Raw genomic sequence first — 25,448 nt, 5'->3', positions numbered from 1 at the left:
ACAATACAACACACAAAGCAACCACAACTGTCAGTAAGAGTGTCCATGATTGAGTCTTTGAATGAAGACATGGAGATAAAACTGTCCAGTTTGAGTGTTTGTTGCAGCTCGTTCAAGTTGCTAGCTGCAGCGAACTGAAAAGAGGAGCGACCCAGGGATGTGTGCGCTTTGGGGACCTTTAACAGAATGTGACTGGCAGAAATGGTGTTGTATGTGGAGGATGAGGGCTTCAGTAGGTATCTCAGATAGGAGCGGAGTGAGGCTTAAGAGGGTTTTATAAATATGCATCAACCAGGTATACAGAGATGACCAGTTTACAGAGGAGTATAGAGTGCAGTGATGTGTCCTATAAGGAGCATTGGTGGAAAATCTGATGGCCGAATGGTAAGAGCATCTAGCCACTCGAGAGCAACCTTACCGGCCAATCTATAAATTACGTTTTCCGTAATCTAGCATGGGTTGGATAGTCATCTAAATCAGGGTTAGTTTGGCAGCTAGCATTTACAATAGAGAGAACTAAGTCTAGATTTAACCTTAGCCTGCAGCTTTGATATGTGTTGAGAGAAGGACAGTGCACTGTCTAGCCAGACTCTCAAGTACTTGTATGAGGTGACTACTAAGAAACTTTGTTGTAGAGAATTTAATACAACATCCGTGGAGGGGCCATCTGAGTACAAGACTGTATTATCTGCATATAAATGGATGAGGGAGCTTCCTACTGCCTGAGCTATGTTGTTGATGTAAATTGAGAAGAGCGTGGGGCCTAGGATCGAGCCTTGGGGTACTACTTTGGTGACAGGCAGTGGCTGAGACAGCAGATGTTCTGACTTTATACACTGCACTCTTTGAGAGAGATAGTTAGCAAAACCAGGTCAAAGTCCCTCAGAGACACCAATGCTCCTTAGCCGGCCCACAAGAATGGAATGGTCTAACCACAGTTGGCAGTGGCTTCTGATTAAATTACATTTTCACTTAACTGTTTGTTGCAATTTCGATGAGGCTCTCTTGTTCAGATATCGGTAAGTGGACTGGAGGCAGGGCATGAAAGGGATAACGAATCCAGTTGTTTGTGTCATCTGGGGGGCAGGTAGCCAAGTGGTTACAGCGTTGGACCAGTAACCGAAAGCTGACAAGGTAAAAAATCTGTCGTTCTGCCCCTGAACAAGGCAGCAAATAAGAATTTGTTCTTAACTGACTTGCCTAGTTAAATAAAGGTTAAATAACATAAAAAACATTAATTTTCCAGACTCTGACATTGCATGTTCTGATATTTCTTAATTTTTTTATTTTAATATTGTCTGTGTTATCATGTATTGTGAGGTATTACTGCACTGTTGGAGCTAGAAACATAAGCATTTCACTGCACCTGCGATAATATCTGCAAAATATGTGTATGCGACCAATAACATTTTATTTGAGAGAATCTCTGGGGGAAAAATTGCACTGGTAGCCGCTAGATACAGTTGTAATAAACAGAGAAGTTTATACTTTCTTCCTACAAATGCTATGATCCCATGAAACATACGATTCTCAGGACCACTCATGTGTCTTCTGTTTCCCTCCGCAATGCCCATGTCACACATGACTCATCAGAACAGATTGGACAGGACCAGGCAGTAAATCAGACTGGGGGAAAAAGAACATTAACAATGTTTTCTACACAGGAGATCATACAAAATTATTGCCTGATGATCTTCTGAACTTCTCAACACATATCTGATGCATTTCAGTCACTTCAAACCATAGTTCCTTCACATTGAAATACTTTCAAAAGTACTGTCAGACTGATTTCTAATAGACTGTCATAGCGACAATTTAAAAACACTGTCCCTTGATTATATAACTTTCTTACATTGCGGGGTTGCAATTACTTTTTAATCAAAATGGGGTTGTGGGCCAAAAAAGTTTGGGAACCCCTGCTATACCCACACGCACGCACACAAACATACAGTACACACTGAGAAGGGTGCAAGTAGGGGGTGAGTGAGGAAACGGTTATATGTGGGTTGGTCTCCTGTAGTTGTGTAGCAGACAGACACTCCATCTCTCAATTTGTCAGCGATACAGTGTTGCTTGAAGAACCAGTATGGACACAGCTCTAGCCACTGCCCTTATCCAGGCAGAGTGTGTGCGTGCGTATGTGCGTGTATGTGAGCATGTGTGGTAAAAGGTCCAAAGGTAGGGTCTTCAAACAGTGTGGCCAGTCTAGGATCTGAAGAAAGGAGCTATTGGAGAGGAGGAGAAGAGTACGGCTACCGAAAGAGGAGTGTTTAGTTGTTCTGAAGACAATCCAGCTCCACTGAGCAGCACACACTTCCATTCTGACCACAGCAGCGATAAAAAGGGGGAATATGAAGAAAAAAAAGAGAAACAGGTAGTTAGTTCCATTCTTTTTCTGCATGTTTGCGTATGCTACCATGTGTGAGTGATGCAAGGTGAGGTCAGGGCCAATTCAACAAACGTTTTAAAAGGGCATACACTATAGAACTGACATGTGCAGCAGTTACCATGAATGGTGCATTATCGGCTGTATAGTATGCTGCCCTATAATGCGCCTTGCATTGAATCCCGGCCTAGGTTAGGGTTGCGTGCTTTGTTCTTGCAGGTGACACAGCTGTGTGTGTTAGTGTTCCTGTAAATACTGCACTTGCAGGAGGTGCAGGAAAAGCTTGCCATTCACTGTGTGTGTATGTACGTATGTATGTGTTTTTGCATGCTCCTGTGTATGTATGTGTGTCTGTGTCAGGTAAGAGATGAGTTGTTGTTGTTGTCACCTTGCATTTGCAGGTGGTGCAGGGTGACCCTGGCATGGGCCACGTGGCACTGCTGAGGCGGGTGATCCCAGCGGGGTCCTGGCAGGTCTGCATGATGTCGTAGGCAATATTGTCTGCTAGACAGGGGTCAGTGACGCAGTGCGGGCAACATTCGCCCTCCGCCAAGGCAGAGTACTTGCACGCCAACACTGGACACACCAGGGGCCAGCAGTCCACCTCTCCCTCCTAGACAGACAGACAGACAGACAGACAGACAGACAGACAGACAGACAGACAGACAGACAGACAGACAGACAGACAGACAGACAGACAGACAGACAGACAGACAGACAGACAGACAGACAGACAGACAGACATAGATTGGAGGAGAATGGAAGAAAAACAAGGGACAATTGTTTGGAACTGTCCTTATAACCGCTGGACCCTGAGATGACTACTATGGGGTATTGTAAGACCATATTGGAAGAATAAAGCTAGGAGTACAGAGACAAGTGTCTAAGCAGCTCTCTGATGTGAATCACCTGATGGCTGACATAGTGGGATCAGTACTATGGCTTTGATCACCGACATATACTTAAGCAATAAGGCCCAGGTGGTATATGTCCAATATACCATGATTAAGGGCTGTTCTTAAGCACGACGCAACGCGGAGTGCCTGTATACAGCCCTTAGCCATGGTATATTGGCCATATAGCACAAACTTCTGAGCTGCCTTATTGCTATTATAAACTGCTTACCAATGTAATTAGAGCAGAAAAATTTTTATGTCAGCCAATCAGCATTCAGGGCTCGAATCACCCAGTTTATAATATCAGTTTAATATCACAGGGTCACACTGTAGATTCTCTGTCTCTCTTGTTGTGAGTCACTTGAAGGTTTGGCCATAGGCTACAGTAGTGATTCCTGTGACTAAGTACTTAGAATGTCTTTCTTCCTTTCTGATGACACTTGAAGGCTGGCTGGGCAAATTAGAGTGGTTGTTGGTGCCATGCTGATTCTGGGATCTGTTTTTCCACGGCAGCATCGCTTAGCTAATTGCACAGCTGTCAGTGCCCGCTAATTATCAGGTCCACCAGAGTAAGGTAATGCACATGCGCACACACACACAAAGACGTCACACACATTCACAAACGCAGGTGCATGCGCACGCACGCACGTACGCACGCACACACACACACACACACACACACACACACACACACACACACAAACACACACACACAAAGCCTAGGCCACCAAAAATATAATTGTATTTCATATCAAGATGGTAACATCTGCTTTTTCTTCGGTTATCAGGCTTCTTCACAGCCCATCTCATTAGCATACAAGGATCTGCTTTAGCATGCAATCAAGATCAGAGGAGACAGGGTGTATTAGCTGATACATAAAACGACGCAAGATTCAAGACTTTGTGCTTTTCAGCTAAATTGATTGTACAGAATTCTTGCCACCACCTAAATGTTGAATATTTCGGGCATACCGTAATTTCCAGACTATTAAGCGCACCTGAATATAAGCCGCACCCACTGAATTTAAAAAATATATATTATTTTGAACATAAATAAGCCGCACATGTCTATAAGCCGCAGGTGCCTACCGGTACATTGAAACAAATTAACTTTACACAGGCTTTAACGAAACACGGCTTGTAACAAAAATAAATAGGCTTTAACGAAACACAGCTTGTAACAAAAATAAATAGGCTTTAACGAAACACGGCTTGTAACAAAAAATACAAAATTAGCAGGAAGCTTTAGTTGTCTTTTGGAACTGATTCAATTCCTCACACTGCTGTTTCCAACATCTTATCATCGACTCATTAAGACCAAGTTCCCGTGCAGCAGCTCTATTTCCTTTTCCAACAGCCAGATCAATCGCCTTCAACTTGAAAGCTGCGTCATATGCATTTCTCTGTGTCTTTGCCAAGATGAGGGTGACAAAATGACTACCGTAATCAGAATGATGGGAAGTTTGAGAGCGCTCAACTTTTTTCCCTCGCTTTGAACCTCGCGGCTTAAACAATGACGCGGCTAATATATGTATGTATCTAAACAGTAAACAAAAAAGTTGTTTGACCTTAACCCGTTCGGCAATTTCATTGGTCTAATGAAAGCTTCATGCCGCCAAAAAACTGAGCACGTCACAGAATGTGTTTTTTTGGAAGAAAAAAAATTGAAAGCGGGAAAAATCCATATATTAGCCGCGTCATTGTTTAAGCCGCGAGGTTCAAAGCGTGGGAAAAAAGTTGCGGCTTATAGTCCGGAATTTACGGTACAATCATCGCAGCTCTGCAGATTTTGGTGTGAGGATACAGAATCAATTGACCATTTGTTTTGGTATTGCCCTCCGGTAGCCTGTTTCTGGTCTCAGGTTCAGGAATGGCTGAAAAAGCATAACATTAATCTAAAATTTGCCCCTAGAAATAGCATTGTTGCGAGATCTGGAGAGACCTGGTCAGTCAATTACTAACATACTAATACTCTTAGTAAAAGTACTTATCTTCAACTCACAATCTGTGGATTATATTCAAATCAAATCAAATCTTATGCGCCGAATACAACAGACCTTACAGTGAAATGCTTACTTACGAGCTTACTTATTTGATTAGATAGATCAATTGTATGTTAAACATCACAGCATAGTTGAAAGACATATGGTGTGTAGATATCCGAAGGGGGTGGCTAGCAGAGATAGGTGGGATGTGCTGAGGGAAGCTGAGGGTTTGGATGTGGAATTGGAGACAAGTGGGAGTGGAGTTGTTGGGCTGGAATAGAATGACAGTCAAAGATAAAATAAAAACTATAAAGTCAAAATAAAACAAAACCAAAAGTAAGTTTGAATGACTAAGGGGCAGCGTTGGGTTGTTACAGCTAATGCCTGTTTGCCTGAGGCTGATGCCGCGCAGGTGTTTGTACACATGCATATACACACACTCTCATTCAAACGCACACATGTGCACATAAACGGACACACACACACACACATGTAAATAGTGTCACTCAAATATATTCAGTTGGCCTTGCTGTTATGATTTTTGTTGTCCCCTGTTATGATTTTTGTTGTTTTTTGCATTGTTGTTTTCTGTTTTCCTTTGTTTTTCTCTTTTGTTTATTTTGTTGGTTGCATTGGGGGACGGGGCATTGGGGGACGGGATTTGGGGATGGGGTCGGGGGTCTTGGGGGTGGAAAATTGAATTATTTTTGTTTGGGGGGATGGGGGCCTGTGGGGGGGGTCTCGGATGGTTGAGGGGCAGCTCTCGGGGAACTGTGTGTGTGTGTGGGGGGGGGGGGGTCTTGGAGGGCTGGTGGCCTGGCGTTTGGGAGCTTGGGAGATTGGGCCGGTGGATGATAGTTCGCTGGTTTTTGACCTTGTGGAAGATCTGTCTCCGTATCCTTGAGCAGGGCGTTGATACCGTTTCATATAAGTACTGTATTAGACTGTAACCTAACCCTGAGTAAATTAGTAAATTAGTAGTGTTGGCCGCTCTGGATGGGAGTCTGTTAGATGACTTAATGTAATGTAAATGTTGAGCTTCTTCACTGCAAGTAGATTGTATGTTTTAATATGAAAAAAAAACATTAGAGGAGACATACACATCCTCTTCATCCATGTTGCACAAGTGTAAAACGTGCGTGTGTGAACAAGAGAGTGTTTGTGTACAACAAAGTATACAAGAAGCATACCAATGTGTGTGTGTGTGCGCATGTCTGTGTGTCTGTATGTGAATTCAAGCATGTGTATATGGATGCAAATGCCTGTGTGTGTGTGTGTGTGTGTTGATACCAGGCAGCGGCACTGCTGGCAGCCGTAGATCCAGGAGTCTCTGCTGTTGTACAGTGTGTGTCCACTCTGGTGCAGACATTGGCTGGACTTTCTGGAGTCACACTCAGGACAGCAGAACAGGTCTGCCTCAGGTTCCACACAGTCACACTCTCTCCTTCTGCAGAAGGTGCGCCCGTCCTGGAGACAAAGTAAATGCATAGGAATACAAAGGAATGTCAAGGCCATGGCCTGGGTCGGCAGTCTATACCGATGACTTTGGATCACGTACTATGTACGCTGTGAGAATGGGTTTAAATCTGACCCCAAATGTAAAAAAAATTGAAATAGTTATATAAGCAAATAATCCTCATTCCCAGCAGGTCTGGAACTTTGAGGCCTTTCTTCCAAATGTCTAATGAACTACTATAATCAGGCCAGTTACATCCATCCACCCACAAAGTTTGTAAGACTGCAGTTATGTTGTACAAATCGTAATCTTGGCTGGTTCTGCTTGTAAATACTTTTACAGTTTTATTACTAACATTTTAATATTTTTTCTAGTGATTGCTTAAATGCACATACAGACACACAGACATGCACACACATTGGTATGCCTCCTACTCTACCTAACTGCCTACAGTCTAATTTAAATAGTTACACTCACTCCTCCTACAGAAGGTATAACCATTATAGAGGAAAATACACTTCATTGAGCAAGGCCATTTCCGACAATACTGACTACAATTTGTCATTGACGTTTTAAGAGGAGTGTTTTTCGGAGGTTAGGGTTTTGTATTGGATATCTGATCAAGGCCATGGGTGCAAATCTTTCTACAGAGATTCCAGGCTCTTTATCAGTGAAAGTTTTATGATCCATTTTACTGGCCATACTGAGCCCTTGCCAGCTTGGTAATGAGCTCAAAAACCCCATAAAATTTAAAAAGGCAAGTCAGTTAAGAACAAATTCTTATTTACAATAACAGCCTACCACAGCCAAACAACACTGGGCCAATTGTGCACCACCCTATGTGACTCCCAAATGTGCTACAGCCAGGATTTGAACCAGGGACTGTACTGACACCTCTTGCACTGAGTTGCAGTGCCTTAGACCGCTGCCCCACTCTGGAGCCCTCATGAAAAGGCTGTTGCAAAATGTATAAATGTACTTGCATAATGAGTAGCCAATATTTTATCGGCACGTATTGTCTCGCTACAGTAGCTAGTAACTCTCATGGAGCTAATATCCAAGAGCTTTATTAGCATTAGCCTTTTAATGTTATGGCTACGGATATGAGTAGCTCTGGCAAATTTTACTTGGGTGGCTGACTAATGCCATGCAATATCATTCCCATTGTGTGCATTGTAACAATGTTTTGGAATAGCCTTGAAATTAGGCATTTTACAGCAAATGCTGCATTGTTTTATTTACCAAATAAATGCCAAGTTTGTAATATTAAAACTGCATAGCTTTCAATAATGCAAACAACCTCCAATTCAATACAGAATAATACATTTTGGGGCAACCACCCTAAAAATCAGCCTTTCTAGGAGTTGAAATAGTCCTAGTCTTTATCTGAGAAACCGCTTAAGGTTGACTGGAATACCTCTGTGTGTAGCCCTAAGGTTATATTGCATAATCTTTAAATTTAATGTAGTTTTATTCAGCTTGACATTATTCTCACTGCCTTAGACAATTCCAATCAATATCTGAAATTTTTACCAACCGGGTTTCCAATGCAAGGTTTACATGCTCATGCCGATAGCGGATTGACAGCTAAGCTGCAAAAATGTTCACCTTTTTCCCAATGAGATTGATAACAATGTACAATTGTAAACAATGGAAGGTACAAATATATACTTTGATTAGCCCACTGGCTAAAGTAGGCCTATACTTAATACTAAAGCCTGGCAAGTGTCATGAAAAGTCTATAATTAGCATTAGCTTGCACTATTCTGATAAAATCTCACTAGTTCATGTTTACTTGATTAGTTACCCAGTGAACAAAATTATCTTGGAAAGACTATCTAAAATACATATTTTCCAGATGTTGAAAACAGGTTAATTTTTGTTTCTTAATGTTTTTTTCTCCCAAATTGTTATTCTGATTTAAATAAAATAGGGCTAACTGAAGATTGCTTTGTACAATATTTATTATTACTCCCAACTGTCACATGCACTTAAGTTAGCTTTTTCAAAAGCTTTAGAACTGGTAGTAATCATGTTCAAAGGTTTTGGACCAACAGAAAAAATGACAGTAACTGTTACAGAAGTGTGTGATATGTGGTTGTTTATCTACCTTAGTTGAATGCCATGACTGTAAGTTGCTCTGGATAAGAGCGTCTGCATAAAGGCCAAACTGTAAATGTAGAAGTCAACACTTGCAAAGCACACTGGTTATTATTCTAATGAGTTGGTAAAGCTCTTAGTTCTGGTACCGATCCTCATTCTTTCTTCTCTTAACACGTAGAATTTACCCAGAATTGGTCAGAATTCACCCCGAATTGAGCATCTGACCAATTAAACAATACTTAAGTTCTGGTTTAACCAAGATTACGTATCAGCTATATAGAAATCTGGTGCCTGATAGAACAGTTGATGACATGGCGCGAAACCATTGGTTGATGAATGCAACCTCTGAGCAGGGGGACATGACCCACATGTGGTTGGTCCAGACCAAGTCTGAACTAATCATAGACGTCTATGTTTCACAAGTTTGTACAGCACAGTAGAGTACAGAACAGTAGAGTTTAGTTCAGTACAGTAAAGTAGAGTATAGTACAACAGAGTACATTATACTGTACTGTACTCTACTTTTCTTTACTGTACTGTACTGCATTGTGCTGTACTCTGCAGGGCTCAACTGTATTGTACTGCACTGTACTGTGTTGTACTGTGCTGCCCAAACTTGTGAAACATTAACGTCTATGATTGGTTCAGATTTGGTCCGGTCCGGACGTCTGTGGACATTTTAAATCAAGGCCAGGGCGAACAGACCAAATTTCACACAAAAAATAACATTCATGGACGTCCGTGTCGGACTGTGGTCACTGGGTAGTTAGCATATCAGTAGCATGTCACAGGCTGAAGTGAGATTTTTGTGTTGGAGACCATTTTCAGATCAGGTGTTGGAACCTTATAGAGAAAGCCAGGCTGTGAGACCCACTACACAAATCAGGTGTTGAAGTCGTGCAGAGAGCTGGGCTTTGGCTACTAGACCTACTGCAGAGTCACAGAACCTGATGAAAGCTGAGGCTAAACAGAGACAGCAGCCGAGGTACATAGACCTCAATCACAGTCCTCCCTTCCTCCCTCTCTTTTCCTCTCTTTGTTGCCTGTACTTTTGTCTCGAGTTATATAATATAAATTATTATTATTATGTCAAACTCTCTCTCTCCGTTCTTCTGTGTCTCTCTTCGCATCTTTCAGTGTTACGCCATCTTTTACTCCCTCTGTATTTCTCGGTGTCATATAACTTCTCCCCCTCCTTCTATCTCATGCTAAGTTGTAGCTCTATCTCACTGTCACTCCTACTCCTTGCTCTCTCCATAGCAGTAGCAGAAGGATGAATCCTTCAGTCACAATACTGCAGGTGTTTTTGATCTGAGCTGTGACATCCTCATCCACAATCAGATAGTACATCTTAGGCCGGGATTCAATCCAAGGCTTGTTATGGAACTGCGCACTGGACAGCTGTTGGTCCCGTGTGGCTCAGTTGGTAGAGCATGGTGTTTGCAACGGCAGGGTTGTGGGTTTGATTCCCACGGGGGACAAGTAGGAAATGTATGTAGTCGCTCTGGATAAGAGCTTCTGCAAAATGTAAAAAGAAATTTACACTTGAGCCGACGCAGCGTTTACCATGTAACCTCTGGAAATTTCCTTTAAAATGTGTATTGTCCAGTGTGCTGCTAAACAACGCACCTTGGAATGAATCCTGGCCTCAGGGCAGGTGACATAAACTTACATGATGACTACCACTAGCCCACACACAGCAACCTAGCTAATGATCCCACATCAACATTTATGCCAATCATTTGGCTTTGGGTAGGTCTCTTTCCATTGAAAACAACTTATTCAAAGTAGTATCAAAGGGTGAACAGTCAAACAGAGAGCAGCACACTAGAGGTCTTCATGGATCCAAAAAGTTGTACCCGTTCCAAAATGGACCTGGGGCTTTCCCACCTGAACCCGATATGCATCAATACATTCTTAAAATATAGACAACTAGACCCGTTCCGTATAGAGCCGGTCGAATCCGATCCGAGTGAAGGAAACAGCAGAAAAGTACTTTTTTAAGCCACTTTATTAAACAGAGCTGATAAACCATGAGAGCTAAAATGTATTAAAATAAAATATAGACAACTAGACCCGTTCCGTATAGACCCGGTCGAATCCGATCCGAGTGAAGGAAACAGCAGAAAAGTATTTTTTTAAGCCACTTTATTAAACAGAGCTGATAAACCATGAGATCACAGAGAGAGAGGTGCCTCTAGCAGGTGGGGGAGGGGCCATACTGTGAGCAACACAGGGAGAGAGAGATGAGAGACAACCAACCAACCATCAAGCCAACTTGCGCTATAGTAGACTAATAGCTGCCATAACTAGGTTATTTATCATCCAATCTTATTACGTAGTACCCATCTTCACTGCATCACACTGGGAGAAGATAGTTAAGTAGGGGGGAGGAGGGGTGTTCTACTAAGCTATATGGCATTTTTTAAGAAAGTCATACCAAGGATCATTTCGCTAATTATTATTATTTTTTAAAATTATATTATTTGCTGAAGAAAAATAAAATTGGGCCAAACTGCTATTAGCCCATGCAAATGCATTGAATAACAGATTCATTACCTGGAACAACAGATAGTCCCAAACAAATATCAAAAGTAAGTTTGTTCTGAAGTGTCTCTCCTATATCTGAGCGATATAAGAAAGAAAACTTTATTATTATTTGTTTTTCATGTATTTAACCCCATATTTTTGGCATTAAACAGCCTCCGTATATACAATACTTCCATTCATTTTTTTCAACTGGTACTGGGGGACCTTCAATGAGTCTTGTGAGGTCTGTGGGCATCCTAGTGCAAAATATGTACTTGTTCGTGAGAGCCTCACCTTTGCACAGAGGGGTAATGATAGTGTGTAGCCGAAACGGTATCGGACACTACAGACAGAAGTTAGCAGATTGGCTGTACCGACTTCAGATGAGTCTCCTGACACTTGTGGTAGTAAAGCAAAACTGAGAACACCATAAAAGTTTGTAGGCCATTCGGATGATACAGACGATTTTATGAGAAGACCGATTTTCGGGATGTCTCAGCATCTGACAAACATCACTCTTGCTCTGTCACCTTTCAACGAAAATGTGGAAGTGCGGCAGATACGATGGATTGAGACGAATCCAGATTTCACAGATTTCTATGGGGATTTCGTATTATGCTAATTAGATTTCCATGCGAGTGCAGACATCGACCTTAGCTAGTTAACGTTTCCTAGCTAGGCTAATTGAGCAGTCCTAATTTTGCCACTCTTTTTTAGATTTAGTTGAGTCATTCATTTTAACTGAAATATCATTAAGTATTAGTTACATTTTTGTCATCTGAATAGATTTAGTCTAGTTATTGTCGAAACAAAATTTGTCAACTAAAGGCCCTTTCATTATAGTCACATTTAACTTATAGTAAACATAAACAATTGACTTCCATGTGCACAAACATACATAGCCTTGTCCTGCATCACATCCTATTCTCTTCCTAACAGCAGAAATATGACAAACATATATAAGAATAATATTATACAAGACTTATCTGGCCATTGTTTTCCAAAAGTAGAATGGGAGCTGATGACTTTGAATGGGAGCTAATGATTGTTCTGCCCATTGATGTGGTCGAATCACTAAACCTCAAATCCGAATCGAGTCTCAAGCCCCCTGTCCTCGAGTCCAAGTCAAGTCACGCATCCCTATGGCTGAAGTCCAAGTCCCAGTGCTCGAGTCCTGGTCCAAGTGCTCATGTCTGAGTCACTGGCTCCACATTAACTCATAATAAAGTTATTTACCCAGTCAGTGGCAAGAGAAATTGAGTCAATTAATTGTTTGCTATGCCTTTTCCTTTTTTATGTGCAACCAAATGTTAGCATATTACTAGGGTCACATTCAGTTGAAAACCGTTCTTGAACATTGCAGATAGAAATTCCATGAATAGAGACAACGTTATTCCTTATTCAACATGTCAGAGGCATGTTTGTTCTACATAGCATTTTTCAATCTGAACGTTCCAAGCTGTGCCTCCCGCTGAACGTGCCCCACGTTGTTAGCTATAGCCAGCTAATGAGGTAACATGACTGTGTAGCCTAAACAAATGATTAATGGTCCGGTCTGCAAGTAGCCAAGTTTTAGAACAGCCCACGATATGTTTTATGAAAGCACAATACAATAAAATAAACTTAGCGCATATAATAGTAGTCATAACTTTTGAACGGTAGCCAAAGGGCTAGAATCAAGCCATTTTCTGTGAGGAAAAAAAGAGGGAGACTAGGCTACAGTGGCTACATAGTCTGTATATGAAATGCAGTGTGAAAAGTGGGAGGGTTGAGCGTGACTACAAATTCAAAGGCAGACTACTTTTCTATAGCCTACTCTAAGGAGAGAAAAACATAGCTAGACTGTTGTTTTATTATTAATCTCAATTCTGATATTGTTTTTTATTTCGTAATGCAGCTTGTGTTTCTTAACCAGGCAAAGGTTAGCAAACTAGAAAGCTGGTGGTGACTGGTTAGCTATGTTGAAGCAAGGACCGCCTGAGCGATGTGTATAATCAGAGGCGGAGCCAAGCCTGTCAGCCCACACTCCTTGTATCAATCCAATTTATTTATAAAGCCCTTTTTACATCAGCAAATGTCACAAAGTGTTATACAGAAACACTCCCGGTTGATGTACAGTGGTTGCTCCACTATTACTTACTAAAAGTGTTGTTACAGTAAGGTTTTCATTATTTTATTTTATTAGGATTATTTTGCTATTGCTTTAGTACTGTAGCCCACTCCTGACGAGTCATGTTGTACAGTGCCTGAGTGGTGCAACGGTCTACGACACTGCATAGAAGTGCCAGCTGTGTTGCTACAGATGCTAGTTCAATACCCGTGCTGGCCTCGACTGGGAGACCCATGAGATGACAGTAGGTTTTTGATTTCCCTCCATCTAAAACCAGAAATAAATCATTCTTAATAACAAACCAGCTTTATTTACAAATTAGTAACAATGTCTCACCCCATGTTCAAGAATGGCCTTTATCTCGCTCATTTTACATTATCTGAAAACAAAACCATCTACAAAATAGTTATTTTTTAAACAAAGCGGTTATTATTAATTTAGAATTATATAAAAACCCCTTGGATATTCTCACAGATATATTATTAACCCTGTTATTAGCAGGACAATATATATTGGTCTTATTGGTCATGGCTCCCGAGTGGTGCACAATGGGATTGCCTTGCAGTTCTCCAGCTGTATCCACTGAAAGCACGCGAGGTTCAAGGCACGAGGGCAGGAGACACAGGATGGGCCACATACTATAAATATACATGTACATAGGCCTAAACATAGGGTCCACCATATCTCTTGATGACTTCTTCCTCAAAGAAATCTCAAGCCTGAAAAAGGAGGCAACAGTGAATTATTGTGGAACACATACTGTAGCAGTCCGTGCGGTGTAAGGCTACAATATTTTAAGTACCTTTTGATTTGTAAATAGCCAAACTTACCATCAAAAATCAAATATGGGCCTGGTCCCTGCTGAGAAATTGACCCCCACACATGAAGTTTGGGCGAATGCTTGGGACTTGGCTTGCTTGACTTTCCATTTTTTCTGTGGCAATCTTGACAAATTGCTCAAGGGCTACGGTTGATTGGTCTGTGAAGTTGACATCAATGAATGTCTCGCAAGCTTTGATCCATGCTTGGGCCTGCAGGACGCAAAGTTCTTTGTTTGTCAGACGAATTATCGGCTCGAAAACTACAGAACAGCACAAAACAAGCGAACACATATGGTCAATGTTCTATTCTGTTAGAGACAGTTTGCGTTGTTCTGTGAAGGGAGTAGTACAGAGCATTGTACGAGATCTTCAGTTTCTGGGCAATTTCTTGCATGGAATATCCTTCATTTCTCAGAACATAAATTGACTGACGAGTTTCAGAAGAAAGATCTTTGTTTCTGGCCATTTTGAGCCTGTAATCAAACCCACATATGCTGATGCTCCAGATACTCAACTAGTCTAAAGAAGGCCAGTTTTATTGCTTCTTTATACAAACAACAGTTTTCAGCTGAGCTAACATAATTGCAAAAGAGTTTTCTAATGATCAATTAGCCTTTTAAAATGATAAACTTGGATTAGCTAACACAGTGTGCCATTGGAACAGAGGAGTGATGGTTGCTGATAATGGGCCTCTGTACGGTTGAAGTCAGAAGTTTACATACACTTAGGTTGGAGTCATTAAGTTAAAACTCGTTTTTCAACCACTCCACAAATTTCTTGTTTAGCAAACTATAGTTTTGGCATCAATTTTGTGCATGACAAAAGTAATTTTTCTAACAATTATTTACAGACAGATTATTTCACTTATATTTCACTGTATCACAATTCCAGTGGGTCAGAAGTTTACATACACTAAGTTGACTGTGCCTTTAAAGAGCTTGGAAAATTCCATAAAATGATGTCATGCCTTTAGAAGCTTCTGATAGGCTAATTGACATAATTTGAGTCAATTGGAGGTGTACTTGTATTTCAAGGCCTACCTTCAAACTCAATGCCTCTTTGTTTGACATCATGGGAAAGTCAAAAGAAATCAGCCAAGACCCCAGAAAAAGAATTATAGACCTCCACAAGTTTGGTTCATCGTTGGGAACAATTTCCCAATGCCTGAAGGTATCACGTTCATCTGTACAAACAATAGTACGCAAGTATAAACACCATGGGACCACGCAGCATCATACCGTTCAGGAAAGAGACGCGTTCTGTCTCCTAGAGATGAACGTACTTTGGTGCGAAAAGTGCAAATCAATCCCAGAACAACAGCAAAGGACCTTGTGAAGATGCTGGAGGAAACAGGTACAAAAGTATCTATATCCACAGTAAAACGAGTCCTATATTGACATAACCTGAAAGGCCGCTCAGCAAGGAAGAAGCCACTGCTCCAAAACCGCCATAAAAAAGCCAGACTACGGTTTGCAACTGCACATGGGGACAAAGATCTGGTCTGATGAAACAAAAATAGAACTGTTTGGCCATAATGACCATTGTCATGTTTGGAGGAAAAAGGGGGAGGCTTGCAAGCCAAAGAACACCATCCCAACCATGAAGCATGGGGGTGGCAGCATCATGTTGTGGGGTGATTTGCTGCAGGAGGGACTGGTGCACTTCACAAAATAGATGGCATCATGAGGGAGGGAAATTATGTGGATATATTGAAGCAACATCTCAAGACATCAGTCAGGAAGTTAAACCTTGGTCGCAAATGGGTCTTCCAAATGGACAATGACCCCAAGCATACTTCCAAAGTTGTGGCAAAATAGCTTAAGGACAACAAAGTCAAAGTATTGGAGTGGCCATCACAAAGCCCTGACCTCAATCCCATAGAAAATTTGTGGGCAGAACTGAAAAAGCGTGTGCGAGCAAGGAGGCCTACAAACCTGACTCAGTTACACCAGCTCTGTCAGGATGAATGGGCCAAAATTCCCCCAACTAATTGTGGGAAGCTTGTGGAAGGCTACCCGAAAAGTTTGACCCAAGTTAAACCATTTAAAGGCAATGCTACCAAATACTAATTGACTGTATGTAAACTTCTGACCCACTGGGAATGTGATGAAAGAAATTAAAGCTGAAATAAATAACTCTCTCTACTATTATTCTGACATTTCACATTCTTAAAATAAACTGGTGATCCTAACTGACCTAAGACAGGGAATTTTTACTAGGATTGAATGTCAGGAATTGTGAATAACGGAGTTTAATGTATTTGGCTAAGGTGTATGTAAACTTCTGACTTCAACTGTAGACATTCCATAAAAAATCAGCCGTTTCCGCATACAACAGTCATTTACAACATTAACTGTATTTCTGATCAATTTGATGTTATTTTAATTGACAAAAAATAAGCTTTTCTTTAAAAAAACAAGGACGTTTCTTAGTGACCCCAAACTTTTGAACGGTAGTTTATAAATATATATATAAAACATGTCTTTCCATAAGTCCACGCAAGTTTCTTCAACTGTCTTCCGACTCTGATTAGAGCGATGTTGTGCTGTGATGCCAGCAGATTACAGATGGCCTTTGCTGATCGTTCACCATCTTCATTCATCAGTGAGTCGATGGCTTGAATAGTCTCGCTGGAAATGGAATACAATGTAAAAATGTGCAGCATACAGTAAAGACCAGCAGTCAATTTATTTAATCATTATTTTTAGCATTATTAGGCCTACTTTACAGTATTGTCTCCTACTGTACCTGTTCGTAGGCCACTGTAATCGATGGGGGCTCATGGCGATACCATTCTGCTCATCTGATGAAGGTGCACATTGATCAGATTCAAACTTTGAAGACCGAGATCGAGTCATTGAAGGCAGACCAGCAGAAAGAGAAACATTATCTGAGGGCAGAGATATGGGCGACAGCTGATGCATTGGCCAGAGCCAGGCGGCATTGGCGGGGAGTCAGGCAGAGAATGACGCGTTGAAGAGGGTGAGGAACGAGATGAAGTCACAATCCAAGCCAGGCACACCTGTGAGCTCTGGAACTCCACCTCCGTCAGGCAGAGTCAACATATCTGGCAGGTTCATCAGGTCGTCGGTTCACCCTGACATTTACATTCCTCTTCTGACAACAAAACGTGACCAACTACTCACCAGGCACAGCAAGGGCTGTCTGGACCGTTATGCTGTTCTGCTTTAGCCTAATAAACAAGTGCAGGTGGCTTATAACTTCAAAATGCTTTAAATGCTATATTATCCAAACTTAAAAGCATATACTGTACAGTACTGTATTTCATCGTCAGCATCTTTATGCTTTCGTTAATAAAATATTGATAAAAATACTCTTTCAAAATGCCAATGTTTATTTAGTTATGGATCCATAACGAATTACTATGGGAATAAATATCACTGATTTACATAAATATTGGAACAAAGTTGTCTAATGAAGGTAAACAAATTGTTGCTTACTGGAAAATACTCTTTCAACCACAGATGGTCATGTTGTACAGCGCCATTATGGCTATTAGCAGGTAGCTGGACAAAAGACTTGCCTAGAAGGAGGGTAGGGGGAGAATTCTAGTGTCAAATGTATTTCTTAGTTAGGTTGGCCGTGGTTGGTTGCAATTTCAGTTTAATCCACCAGAAAATACAAAACAAATAATACATCAAAAAGTATTATTATTATGTATCACATCCGACCGTAGGGTCGGAGTCCCATAGAGCGGCGCACAATAGCCCCAGGGTTTCTCTCCCTCTAAAAACCGAAATAAAATGCTTTGGCCTTTACAAATATTAATTAGGCCTTTATTCAGATTACAATCACTCACTTCAGTTTTTTGGAAAACGAAATAACCCTCAAAATATCGTTATATATTATCAAGTTGATGGCACAGTCATATAGCCCAGCACCTACATAAAGATGTGACACACTCATTCATGGCTTTGGATCAAAATAAATAAGTACCAACATTCTTTCTAATAATCTAAATAAATGTTTTGGTTATCCTGACCTGGACACCATGTACAGTATTATAATAGCCCATTATGGGCTATTAGCAGGACAATATACAGTGGCCTCCAAAATTACTGGCACCCCTGACTGGCAATGCACAAACAATACTTGAAAAAAAATAAACAATATCATAATAGAGAAACTCAAAATACCAACATGTGAGAAATACTGAACTTTATTAATGTTTCAATGGAACCAACCAAAATCATACAATTATTTAATACAAAATACATTTGACCAAAATCAAGGTTTCATATTTATTGGCACTCCTCATTTAGTTCTTAGTGCAACCAACTCTGGCAAGTATAACAGCATGGAGTCTTTTCCTGTGATGTTTAAGAAGGTTAACCTGTCTGTGCTAGGGGGCAGTATTTTCACTTTTGGATGAAAAGCGTGCCCAGAGTAAACGGCCTAATACTCGGGCCCAGAGTCAAATATTTGCAAATTATTAGTAGACTTGGATAGAAAACACTCTAACGTTTCCAAAACTGTTTGAATGATGTCTGTGAGTATAACAGAACTCATATGGCAGGCAAAAACCTGAGAAAAATACAAACAGGAAATGAAAATCTGGTGCCTGTAGTTTTTTTCAAGTCCTTGCCTTTCTGACACACAGTTCATTTTGCTTTTGCGGTAAACACAGACCGAACGAGAAGGCTGGGAAGTAGGTGACTCAGAAAATCACATCAGTTCATTGCGCGCGTTAAGTGAGAAGGGACCTGTGTTCCAAAACGTTTTTCAAGACATAGCAATGGTCCGGTTGGAATATTACTGAAGTTTCACGTTATAAAAGCCCTAAAGATTGATGCTATACAACGTTTGACATGTTTCAACGAACGTAAATATAACTTTTTTTTTTACTTTTCGTCGTGAGATTTTCCTCGCCCATCCTACATTTTGAGTAGCTTACTGAACGCGCAAACAACATGGAGTTATTTGGACATAAATTATGAACTTTATCGAACAAAACAACATTTATTGTGGACCTGGGATACCTGGAAGTGTCTTCTGATGAAGATTATTAAAGGTAAGTGAATATTTCTAATGCTATTTATGCATTTAGATGACTCTAAATGGGGTATCTGTAATTGCCTGATGTTTTTTTCTGAGAGCAGTACTCATATTATTGCAAAGTGTGCTTTCCCAGTAAAGTTATTTTGAAATCTGTCAATGCGGTTGCATTCAGGAGATGTTAATCTATAATTCTTTGAATAACAGTTTAATATTTTATCAACGTTTATAATGAGTATTTTTGTAAATGTAAAATGGGTTTTTTAGATATAAATATGAACTTGATAGAACAAAAAATGCATGTATTGTCAGGAGTGTCTCTGATGAAGATTGTCAAAGGTTAGTGTATAATTTTAGCTGGTTTTCTGCTTTTGGTGACGCTTGTCCTTGCATTGAAAATGGCTGTGTGTACTTTTTTGTCTATGTACTGTCCTAACATAATCTAACTTTATGCTTTCGCCGTAAAGCCTTTTTGAAATCGGACAACGTGGTTGGATTAAGGAGATGTTTATCTATAAAATGGTGTAAAATAGTTGTATGTTTGAGAAATTTGAATTATGACATTTTGTTGTTTTCGATTTTGGCGCTCTGATTTTTCACTGGCTGTTGAATAGTGTGCACGGTGGGTGGGACGCTAGCCTCAAAAAGTTAAATAAATAAGACCTACACCACTGAGTCTCAATAGCACATTACTCAACACTATTGAGACTCATGTCGCCTACGGTAGCCCTACAGTATATCAAAAAATATGATGTGACTCTACCGCCAATAATTACATATAGAGGATTGAAGGATTCTAAATTAAAATCAAAAGCCGCCTCATCGGTCTCCCGGTGGCGGCCGGCAAGGGTATCAAACTGCACGGGGAGCCTACTCCCGACTGTCACGTTGTACAGCGCCATATTTTCCATTCCATCCTATTGGAAACCCAGAGGGTTTTTCATTTTTCTTGGAATAGAAACACCATAATATTAATCTAAATAATTAAGCTACATTTCTTAAAATCAGTTCCATATAGTATGTTCTTACAAAAAGGTTTTAAATTCTCTAGTACAGCCACTATTGAAGGCTATCAAATGCTTCTTAAAGATGCCCTCTGGTGTTCAAACTAGCAATAACTAGCATTAATTGTACCAGTGGTTGACACTTAAATAATGTGCCATAGAATTCTGAGGCACCACGCAAGCTGTGCTGCAGTACACTGCAACTTTTAAAGGACAAACCACTTTGGGCTGTGTTTGCTGGGTGTGAGGTGCCCTTTCCACTGATCAACATAACTGCGCTGTGCATCTGTGCTGCTAATATTAATTGTGCTTATCACTGAAAGCTCCAAATGTCTCCAAAAATGATTGTCCAGTCCATTTAGTAGTCAGATTTTAGTCGCATAGTACATTTTGTCTCGTTTTAGTCAACTGAAATTAATGTATTATTTGTTGTTGTTTAGTTATAGTTTTTTTCTGGGTCTATTTAGTCAGTTTTAGTCTCGTCAATTGCCACTGAAAAATAGGTGTTTGCCGAATATTTTTGTCACTATTTTTGTTGACGAAATTAACACTGTAATTGAGGCTGCAGTGCATGCACTTTCTAATCCTACAGTTACAAATAACAACAACTCCATTCAGAATATTTAGGAGCAGCCTATCTGTTGGCTCTTGGTCGTTGTAGCCTATCCTTCTCCTTTAACTTTTCATTCCGTCATTTTAATTCCATCTTCAATTGATTAGATATTTCCTAACTATTGCCACACACAGAGGCTCTATGACTATAGCCTATTGCCTGATTTACGACTGGCCAACAACGACAACAAGCCACATGTGTCACTCTCGTGAAAAGCAAGAGCATCAGCATAAATAATAAAATGCCTCACTCTCTACTGCGGTCCCGTTCAGATCTGTATGGGTCCTTCCAGACCAGTCAGTTACAATTACGCATACCCGAGACTCGTGTCAACCATATCAGATTCAACCCAGACCCGTGACATTATTTAGAATGATGGATCCGGACTCGCTCGTGAAGTCCTCTACAGTACACACCTCCCAACTGTACTGGGACCTGATAAACCCAGAGGGTGTCAAACTAATTTAGCTAACAATAGACCTCGATCCATCACTTTTGGAATTGTTTATGCTTCCTGACTGTCTAGCTGTCGTTTTTAGCTGACTGTTAGCAAGCTGGACAGAGAAAAGACACTATAAATGTAGGTCTATCTTCATTCCTTCTCAGTTCCGATTTTGTTTTAGTCATTTTAATGTTGATTAAGATTGTCGTCGTCCCCCACCCCAAAAAAACAACAGCAAAGAGTTTGATTGTATGTGTGTGTGTGACAGAGTAGAAGTGTGTGTCGTTCTCTGTGTTCTTTCTCTGTCTTGACTTTATGAGGTAAGTGTGTGTGATGTTACAGTGGGAACCCAGATGTGAGTGTGTATGGAGATGGTTGTTTCATCTATGTGACTGTGGATGTCTTTCTGCATTTTCTTGCTTTGTTTCTGTTTACTAGGTAGTAACCACTAACAAAGTAGGTGTGAGATGGAGATGGGTGTATGTCAGAAAAGCTATATATTGTATGTGTGTGTACACATGCATGCATGTGTTTGTGTAAACACAGTGATGTGTTAATGTGAGTGCATTCTTGGATGAGCGTTGGCTCACATGTAGGTGTGTGTGTTAGTCTTACACTGCAGGAGCAGAGGGAACAGTGTGTGTGTGTGGGTGTGTGAGATCGAGTGTGTGTGTGTGTTAGCCCTATAGCTTGCAGAAGCAGAGGGAGCAGAACGTGTTTTGGGAAAGGGGAAAGGGGGATACCTAGATCAGTTGTACAACTGAATGCCCTCAACTGAAATGTGTCTTCCGCATTCAACCCAATCCCTCTGAATCAGAGAGGTGTGGGGGGCTGCCTTAATGTGTGTGTGTGTGTGTGTGTGTGTGTGTGTGTGTGTGTGTGTGTGTGTGTGTGTGTGTGTGTGTGTGTGTGTGTGTGTGTGTGTGTGTGTGTGTGTGTGTGTGTGTTAGCCCTACCTTGCAGGAGCAGAGGGAGCAGCGGTCCAGGCTTAGGTTCCACTCCTGTCCGTTGTGTTTGAGGCCCTCCTCGTGAAGACAGTCTCCACTGCAGGCCGGTCCAGATGTGCACATACAGTCAAAACCACCCGGAAGGTTCACACACACACTGTCGTTCCAGCAGGTGTCTGTCTGTGTTGCGCACTCATCAACGTCTGAAACAGAGAATAGCTGTTTAACCTATCAAAAACAAGAATGTGCTACACCATTTTCCCCTATACTTTATCTCCTACCTGTTCTTCCAGTGTTTAGTTTAGCTGTTGCAAATGCAACACAGGAGTGTGCCCAGAGACGGAGCATATCAACACGAATAAAACCCTGCAACAATATTACAATATACGGAATGCACCTGAAATCTTTTTTTTACCACCTTAACTATTAATTGCATTTTACCCAGTGACACCAGCGGCAGAGGGAAGAGAGAAAAAGGGTACGCTCTGACCGGAATTTATTGTAAGTGGGACACATTATTTGCATAAACTAAATTAGAGAGACACATACTGTAAAACATTTCATGGTCTTTCAACTAATTATTATTAAATAACTGGTTCCACGGCCTTTTTTTTGTTTACTACATTTTTCTGTCAAAGTGTCAAACGTGAATTTAAATGTTTTTGTTGGTCCAAACTTAGCTCTAATTTAAAATGGCATGTTTGCTCAATTTATCTCATATGTTAATTCAACTAGAAATTATGATTACTTGTTAACGTAAAAAGCCCGTTGAACTAGTTACTAAACAAATGCTTAATTAGACAAATAATCAAAAGAAAGCAGACAAATGACAACACAAATTAAATACTTTTTTCCTCAACCTGTATTTTGCAACATGCCATTACCAAAGTAATTCTCAGCCAACACTATAAGAAAAATACTCTCAGGATGAAAAAAAGTCAAGTGCTTAAACACTCTTAGGGCTAGGGGGCAGTATTTTCACGGCCGGATGAAAAACGTACCCAATTTAAACAGGTTACTACTCTGTCCCAGAAACGAGAATATGCATATTATTAGTAGATTTGGATAGAAAACACTCTGACGTTTCTAAAACTGTTTGAATGGTGTCTGTGAGTATAACAGTTTTTGCCTGCCATATGAGTTCTGTTATACTTAGAGACACCATTCAAACAGTTTTAGAAACTTCAGAGTGTTTTCTATCCAAATCTATCCAAATCTACATATTATATTTTCTGGGCCGGAGTAGTAACCTGTTTAAATTGGGTACGTTTTTCATCCGGCCGTGAAAATACTGCCCCCTAGCGCCAACATTTGTGGTGGTTGAAAAACGAGTTTTAATGACTCCAACCTAAGTGTATGTGAACTTACGACTTCAACTGTATATACTGCTCTATACCATCTACTGCATCTTGCCTATGCCTATCATGTCACTTTAAATAACGGCACTTTAATAATGTTTACATATCCTACATCACTCATCTCATATGTATATACTGCTATATACCATCTACTGCATCTTGCTTATGCCGCACGGCCATTGCTCATCCATATGTTTATGTGTACATATTCTTAATCATCCCTTACATTTGTGTTTATAAGGTAGTTGTGAATTTGTTCAATTACTTGCTAGATATTATTGCATTGTTGGAACTAGAAGTACAAGCATTTTGCGACACTCGCATTAACATCTGCTAACCATGTGTATGTGACCAATACAATTTGATTTGATTTGATTTGTGTGATAATTGTAATGCTTTTGGTCATGTATCAAGTGTTTGCAGAAGGGAGAAGCTGAGATGTCCAAGTTGTGGAAAAGATCAGAGTATGTATTATAAAGGATGAATATGTGACATGTTGCAATTGCGGTGGGAACCATAAAGCCACGTCTTTCAAATTCCTCAGAAGGGTGAAAGAGAATGAGGTGGCCAAAGTCAAGGCTGTACAGTGCATTTCATATTCAGCAGCTGTGAAATGGGTTGAGGGTCTGAATGGTGCACCAGAGGAGTTCATGATGGTGGATAGGCCTACATTACAGGCTGCAGAGGTTGCCTTTCACCAGCAGGATCCTGACATTTTAAAGGTTAAGAAGGTGGACTTTGTGGCCTTTATAGCTATGGTAATTAATGGCACATGTTAACTTCCAGATGCTGGAGTGAGTAGTCATACTGTACTTCGCTCCGCGGGTAATATTATATTTCATTACATTACACTACAACGGAATTATTTGATTAGTGTAATGTTAGCTAGCTAGCTACATAGTTGTCTTTGCATCAAGGATAAAGGTGTAGCTAAAGGTGTAGGTGTAGCTTTGAGAAACTAACTTTGAGAAACTAACAAGGTTAGCTAGCCAGCTGTATTCGCTTGTTCACGCCTTTTTCCAAATGACGTCAACACCACAACACCACAGCTAGCTAGCCAACTTTACCAACTAGCAGTACTGTAGAAACTAAATACATTACAACAGAGCGATTTGATTAGTGTAATGTTAGCTAGCTACATAGTTGTCTTTGTATCAAAGATAAAGGTAAACGCAGCCACTGCTAGCTAGCCAACTCTATCAGCTTGCAGTACTGTATCATTTTTAGTCAATAAGATTTTTGCAACGTAAGCTTAACTTTCTGAACTTTCGAGTTGTGTAGTCCACTTGTGTAGCTAGCAGGACTGACTTTGTGTTAGCTAGCCAATGTTTAATTACTTCTGCGTTGTGAAAGGAACTAGACACGGACAGGAATGATCCATTGGTAGTTTGTTGTAACCAAGTATTGGTGCTAACCGTGTGTTATTGGATGCTAGATGCTAGCATGCTAGTTAGCTACAGCGTCATAGGACACGGTGCACTGGGTAGATTTCACGGAGGAATACTGTACCAAGTTATGTAGCTGAATAAACTAAGTTTGAGCCTATTCCTGGAAACATTGAACCACTGTAGTTTACATCAATTATAATTTCTAAAGTGGAAGTTGGAAAAGTTATATTTGAGTGTTTCAGTGAATGGTTAGTGAGGGAGGCCCTGCTCTCTCTCTTCCCCAGTTGTTTAGTTAATTTTCATTCCAATCTCCTTTGCATTAGCGTAGCCTCTCCTGTAGTCTGTCAACTATGTGTCTGTCTATCCCTGTTCTCTCCTCTCTGCACAGGCCACA

The 25,448-nt window shown here is 40.6% G+C and overlaps 1 protein-coding gene across 1 annotated transcript in view; it reads right to left on the bottom strand.

Annotated features, from left to right (window-relative positions):
* Positions 1-2,270: 2,270 nt before the first annotated feature.
* LOC115204088 (protein kinase C-binding protein NELL1) overlaps positions 2,271-25,448 on the bottom strand; it is a 448,552-nt gene continuing 425,374 nt past the window's right edge. The window contains exons 17-20 of the mRNA XM_029769393.1: positions 22,318-22,511; positions 6,558-6,734; positions 2,775-2,999; positions 2,271-2,321 (exon numbers count right to left, since the gene is read on the bottom strand). Coding sequence (XP_029625253.1) covers positions 2,271-2,321; positions 2,775-2,999; positions 6,558-6,734; positions 22,318-22,511 — 647 coding nt within the window. The remainder of the gene's footprint in view (positions 2,322-2,774; positions 3,000-6,557; positions 6,735-22,317; positions 22,512-25,448) is intronic.

This window comes from Salmo trutta, chromosome 12 (assembly GCF_901001165.1).
Source record: "Salmo trutta chromosome 12, fSalTru1.1, whole genome shotgun sequence".
In the NCBI taxonomy this organism is placed as follows: domain Eukaryota; kingdom Metazoa; phylum Chordata; class Actinopteri; order Salmoniformes; family Salmonidae; genus Salmo; species Salmo trutta.
The sequence above is the reverse complement of the archived record's forward strand: the minus strand, read 5'-3'. Positions and strand labels throughout refer to the sequence as shown.